Below are 6,944 nucleotides of genomic sequence, written 5' to 3'. Positions count from 1 at the left end.
TATAAATACTCTTTTGCAAATTCATATTATACAATGAGAATATAACATTTCCAGAATACATTTTCTTCCTCCCAAGTTTATGACAATTCATTTATTACTAACTACTTCAATTGTCTTGGATGTTGCACAGATTCACTCTTACAAACAAACCCAAGTGATGTTTTTTTTTTTGGGGGGGGGGGGAGATTTTAAAGGGGGGGGTAAGGCAAAATGAATGAGATTAAGGAACAAAGAAGTAAACATAGTTAACAATAATAAACGATAATATTTCCATTTGAAATATAAAAATTACAAAAATGTGTGTGTAAAGTGATTCATGCTTTCTTACTACTTGGATCCAATATGGATTTGAAACAGATGACTTACTAGCACGAATTATAGACATCAAGAATTTGTATCAAACCGCCTGCAAGAGAATCCACAATGTTAGTTAACTTGCGAGTCTATCATATTCAACAATTACAAAACTCAATAATCCTTTCACTTTCAATCAAATATAAATTAAATTACAAATAGTTTATCAAGTAATAGTCACATGTTCCAGATACCGAATTGACAAAAATAAAACAGCTGAAGTTCCAAAAGAAAAACTTGACACAGTTCATACCATTGACATAAAGAGAATGTGAAGCAGCTTGTGGGTTTACACTCCAAAGAAAACCACATTTAAGTTAGTAAAGTCAAACACTTACAATTTGCTTTCGTTGTACAAGTCTCTTTCAAGCTTTTTCCAGCGAGCATACATCAAAAGGAATCCTTCGCTGCCACATGGTAACCCAGCAGCAATGTGATCAACATCAATGTTCGTTTTACCAAGTGTCTTTGCTTGGTCATAAGGTGGGATCACATCAGTTAGTTCCTCGTCTTCATCCTTGGCAAGTATTCTTACTTGTTCAGTGACCTTCTTAGTCAATTTGCTATGATCTTTCATAGCAAATTTCCAAATATTGTAGCTTTGCCTTCACAAATTCCAGTGTTGTGTTAGAGGCAGAATTCATTCAATATTGTTGTTCACTGTGACAACCAATTTAGGTGCAGCAACCTTTAGTAGATGAAACCACTTCAGGTGTACCCCATTTCAGTGATAAAAGTGTTGTTGGAGGCTTGCTTGTGGACTAAGAGAAGCTGGTCCTTGAAAGTACCGAAATGTTGCTGTTCTGTTAACATGACAACTTCAGTCTTTACCAAATTCTTTATAATTTTCTTTATTTTTTTTTTAATTCTAATCATTTGGAATATTATCTCTCCTGTTCTATGTTGGGTTTCTTGGTTCAAGGTGAAGAAGCATAGAATCAAATGATTTCCAGAATATATTTTCTTCCTTCTTTCTCAAATCCATATTATACACTAAAATTACGCATCAGAATACATCAGGCGTTCGTGGCTTGCAGTGGCTGGTTGTTAACACAGTGACTGAACTTGGGAGGAGCCGGAGAGAGAGAGAGATACTGGTGGTAGCAGCTGTGTTCACAGGAAATAGGCGCAACGAAGGCATGCGGAGGGGCTCAAACCAGAGAAAAGAGAAGACACGCACGCGGAGGGCTTAAACCAGAGAAGAGAGGGAACAGAGAGAAGAGAGAGGGCACTATACCTTGCGTTTTGTCAAAACTTTTCGTGTAACTTCAGATCCCGCCCAAACCTTCAGCTCCTTCAAGTAAAATTAAAACAATTCATTTCATTAAATCAATTCACGTCAACACTTTGGTGCACTTCGGTACACAGTATCGCTTGAGTTAGCCTTGTTTGTTTTTTAAAAACATCTCATCTCATCTCATCATTACAATTTTTTTAAATCTTCATACAAAATAAAATAAATAATTCAATTTTTTCAAATTCTAAAACAACAATAATATTAAAAAATATATTCTAATAATATTTTATTTAACTTTTTAATTTTAATCTCAATTCATCTCATCTCAACTCATTTCTGAAAATAAACGAGCGCTAAGAGTTTTCCAGTTTTCCAATGAGTAATGAGTCTAATGACACCCTTGCGGTCCAAAAATATTCACGTAGGACAAGTAGTATACCAGTAGTGGAGTAACGGATGGGTAATGGGTATCATTACCCAAACGGGAAAGAAATTCCCGTGCGTCCTGCTGCACGCAGCTGCGTTTTTTAGAGAAAAGGTGTATGTGTGTCAGCATGGTCTCTTTTCGAGGAAAGGCCTCACTCTGTCAAAAGCATGAAACCCATGCTGTGCTGTGTCAGAGTATTCACGTTTGATTCTCTAAATTTTTTCTTAAATTTTAGTTAAAAAAAAGACACTCTTTAATAATTTTATCTTAAATTTTATTTATTTTTAAAAATCTTCTACATCTTATTTCCTATTATTTCTCTATTCTATTAAAATAATATAATTCTATTATTTATTTATTATTTTTTTCTCTCACTTTTATTTTCAAATTTAACTACTTAATATTTTTTCTTATGTTTTGAACTATTATTATAGTGAATATTTTAAACAAAAGGGTTTAATAATATTTTTAAAATTATTATTTTTATATTTTAGTAATTATTGAAATTATTTTTAAAAATATTATTTAAAAGTATAATAAATATGAGTATAAGAGAAAATATAGTTGATTGAAAAAAGAATTTATTTTATTTATTTGAATAAAATATTAATAAAAAATAATTTATAGGATGAATAGTAGTTCTCTATATTTAATAAATTACTGTTTATTTTTTAAATTAAAATCTTAAAATATGGAATAGGGTGAGAGGGGATTTTTAAACTTTTTTCTAAATTTTTTTTTATAATTTAGAGATAATAGTGATATAAAGAATGGAATGGAATGCTCTGAGTGCTTTTTGAGGGAAAAGCCAAATACAGGAAGTCAAGATGCAAGAACTGCTTTTTCCTCCTGCTGTCCTGTCAAAACGGAAAAACCCCAAACCACTACTTGAGTGCGGGGTCCACGTTCACGGGTGGTGCTACTCCCACGGAGTAGCCACCGAATAAGCAATTGTGATTTTATTTTTTTATTTTTTTAAATTTATTAGAAAATTTTTAAAAATAAATAAAAATTAAAAATTCATTAAAAAATATAATTATTAGCGGCATAATTTGTGCACCCATATATTGCAACTACGTACATCTCAATTCAAGAACCACATTTATTGAACACAAATCAAGACCCTTCGTTATACAGACGTAATTAACTACAACATATGTAATTAACTACAACATGTAAATTTAATTTAATTTTATCTCATCATTATAATTTTTTTAAATTTTTAAATAAAATATAATAAATAAAAAATTTTAAAACTATAATAATATTTTAAAAATATATTATTTAACTCATCTAAAACTATTTCATATCATCTCACTATCTAAACAAGTCATTAGTTATTTAATAAAAAAATATACTTAATAATCAAATTCAGTAGTTAAATAATATATTTACAATTCATTTTCACAATTAACGAATGCAACCATTTCATTTTGTTTGGTTATAAAAACGAATTTCAATTTTATAAAACCATCATTCATTATACCTCTTCATTTAATATATACCGTGTGCAAGTTATGCAATTTTCTAAGAAACGTTGCAAAATGTAAGAACAATACCAATTCATCAAATGAATGTCATTTTTAAAATTTAATAATTTTGTATTTAAAATTAATGTATTGGATTCAGTATACACTAAAATCTTCAACTTTAAGTTACAATACATTTAAGTTCATCTTTAAATTTAAAGACTAACTGTTCACACTCTATAATCATTATTTTATTTATTTAAATTATTGTTTCTCAATTTTAGGCCATAATATACTCTCAAAAATTTTGAGAATTTCATAAATTGTCACGTTTACAAAACATGCTCTGATACATTCCAGACAAAAATTATACTCATTATTAAAGGTGTAACCGATTCGTTTTGGTCTAAACATATTTTAGAATCTAATCAGTATATCTTGGTTTTGAGATTTGAAGAATTGATACCGCACCGGTTACATCCTTAAACTGGTATTTCCGGTTTTATCAATTTTGGTCTGATTCGGTTTTATTTTTTTGATATATTATATAGGATATATAATATACTATATATATTATAGTATAAAATAATATAATGATAATATATTATATTATATTATATTATAATATATATTATAATTATATTATAGACTATAGTGATATATTATAATATTATTATAATATATAGTGATATAGTATTGGTATAACTATAATATATAGTATTAGTATAACTACTAATATAATAAACTATAGTAATAATATAATTTTATTTATATAGGATTTAAAATTTTCATATTATATTAATAAATAATTTATCATTTAATAAAAAATTATTTTATATATAATTTATATAATTATATATAATATAAAAAATATTTTATACAATATAAAAAATTAAAAAATATATATATAAATCGGTCAGGTCCAGTTCAATCTAGTGTTAGAACAAAAAAAAAAGAATTTGATCGATTTTGAGAAAAATGAAATCTATACCGGATACGATCAAATTCCGTATCAAACCGTTTACCTGTTCACCAATTTTATTTTTTACCACTACTTATTATTCTTATATCATACATGATTTTATTTTTATTTTTTATCTTATTAAATATATCATGTAATATAATTAGATGAAATGGGTTAAAAACTTAAAATAAAACGTAAAATCCCGACACTACAAAAAAAAACCCTTTAGCAGAGAGCAAAGGTGGAGAGAAAAACGAGCCAAAAACTGGGGTCGCGTCCGTACGATCCCTCGCGTCCATATGCTGCAACCCATCAGTCCAAAAAGCTGAAAGGAACCAACCCTCCATTTTTCTGTGTCTTCCGTCTAAAAAACGGAAGAAGTGTCATGCGTCCAAAGGTCCAAAAGCAAAACGGGAAAGAAATTCCCGTGCGTCCTGCTGCACGCCGCTGCGTTTTTGGGAGAAAAGGTATATGCGTGTCAGCATGGTCTCTGTTCGAGGAAAGACCGCATTCTGTCAAAAGAAAGAAACCCATGCTGTGTTGCGTGAGTGCTTTTTGAGGGAAAAGCCAAATACAATCTCATTTATATTCGTGATCCATCTCAATTCATTTTAATTTATCTCATTTTATTATTATAATTTTTTTAAAATTTTACATAAAATATAATAAATAATTCAACTTTTATTATATTATTTACAAACAATCTCAATCTATCTTAATTCATCTTTAAATTCAAATCACTCTTAAGTCAAGATTCAAGAACTGCTTTTTCCTACTGCTGTTCTGTCAAAACGGAAATACCCCAAACCAACTACTTGCGTGCGGGATCCACGTTCATGGGTGGTGCTACTCCCACATAGGGAGACACCGAATAAGCAATTGTGTTTTTATTTTTTATTTTTTTAAATACTTTAAAATTTATTAAAAAATTTAAAAAATAAATAAAAATTAGAAATTCATTAAAAAATATAATTACTAGCGGCATAATTTGTGTACCCATATATTATAATTACGAGCTCGTTTATTTTCAGAGATGAGTTGAGATTAAAATTAAAAAGTTAAATAAAATATTATTAAAATATATTTTTTAATATTATTTTTATTTTAAGATTTGAAAAAATTAAATTATTTATTTTATTTTATGTGGAGATTTAAAAAAATTATAATGATGATGTGAGATAAGATGAAATGAAATGTTTCCTGAAAAACAAACGAGACATCTCAATTCAAGAACCACATTTTTCTGTTTTTGAGTTTAGTAGACCACATTTATTGAAGACAAATCAAGACCCTTCGTTATACAGATGTAATTAACTACAACATGTAAATTTAGTAAAAAACTCAGAACATTTTTAGGGTGAGAAATCATCTAATTTTATTTTATCTCATCATTATAATTTTTTTAAATTTTTAAGTAAAATATAATAAAAAATTCAACTTTTAAAAATTTCAAAACTATAATAATATTAAAAAAATAATATTCTAACAATATATTATTTAACTCATCTAAAATCATCTCATATCATTTCAGAATCTAAACGAACCCTTAGTTATTTAATAAAAAAATGCATTTAATAATCAAATTCAACGGTTGAATAATAATATTTACAATTCATTTTCACAATTAACCAATGCAACCATTCCATTTTGTTTGGTTAAAAAGAATTTCAATTTTATAAAACTATCATTCATTATACCCCTTCATTTAATATATACTTATAAAAAAATTATAAAAAAACTATAGATTAATTATTTTGCGTGCAAGTTATGCAATTTTCTAAGAAACGTTGCAAAATGTAAGAACAATACCAATTCATCAAATGAGTGTCATTTTTAAAATTTAATGATTTTGTGTTTAAAATTACTACATTGGATTTAGTATATACTAAAATTTTCAACTTTAAAGACTAATTGTTCACATTTTATAATCATTATTTTATTTATTTAAATTATTATTTCTTAATTTTGAGCCACAATATATTTAAGTTAGAAAACAATAATTTAATTATCAAATTAAATTATTAATTAACATAAAATTAATGTAATTGTAAAATATGAAAAAAATAAATTAAAAAAAATATTATTAAAAAAAAATATTATATTATTATTTTAATTAATTTAATGGTTAATTTGACGTGGAGTTATAATTATAAAAATTTTAAATTTATAAAAAATACATACTTTTCATCAAATTTTTAAAGTTAAAATTGATAAAATCTATGCTAATAAAGATCAATAATAATTGAACACTATTCATTCACCAATGGCAATAATAGTCAAATTAATTTATTTTTATTTCAATTTAAACTATTGAAGCTCGGAGTAGAGTCTAGGACTCTAGAGACCGTAGGAGAGTGAACTAGTAGATTACACTTGCCAAGCTCGTGGGGCAGGTGGGGTCCGTCATCTGTGTCGTTTACACTTGCCAACTTCGTAACAATAAATTATAATAATGGTAACAATGGCTTTTTCCAAAGCCTTGGAGAGCAAGTT

At 27.1% G+C, this 6,944-nt stretch overlaps 1 protein-coding gene across 1 annotated transcript; it reads right to left on the bottom strand.

The window, feature by feature from the left end:
- Nucleotides 1–325: 325 nt before the first annotated feature.
- On the bottom strand, nt 326–1,631 carry LOC118343847 (inositol hexakisphosphate and diphosphoinositol-pentakisphosphate kinase VIP1-like). Its single transcript, XM_035683025.1, has 3 exons — nt 1,592–1,631; nt 693–959; nt 326–406 (listed from the first exon to the last, which is right to left on the bottom strand). The coding sequence occupies exons 2-3, from the start codon at nt 929–931 to the stop codon at nt 385–387; spliced, it is 261 nt and encodes an 86-aa protein (XP_035538918.1). The 5' UTR covers nt 932–959; nt 1,592–1,631; the 3' UTR covers nt 326–384.
- Nucleotides 1,632–6,944: the final 5,313 nt, after the last annotated feature.

The sequence above is a fragment of the Juglans regia genome, chromosome 11, assembly GCF_001411555.2.
Source record: "Juglans regia cultivar Chandler chromosome 11, Walnut 2.0, whole genome shotgun sequence".
In the NCBI taxonomy this organism is placed as follows: Eukaryota; Viridiplantae; Streptophyta; class Magnoliopsida; order Fagales; family Juglandaceae; genus Juglans; species Juglans regia.
This window is presented reverse-complemented; position numbering and strand designations above follow the sequence as displayed.

Excerpts from the sequence above, each read along its gene's own strand:
- LOC118343847 (XM_035683025.1), bottom strand. The coding sequence starts at position 931 with ATGAAAGATCATAGCAAATTGACTAAGAAGGTCACTGAACAAGTAAGA. Across the intron at positions 407-692 it reads TTGTACAACGAAAGCAAATT|GCGGTTTGATACAAATTCTT; the intron begins GTAAGTGTTTGA and ends ATTCTCTTGCAG.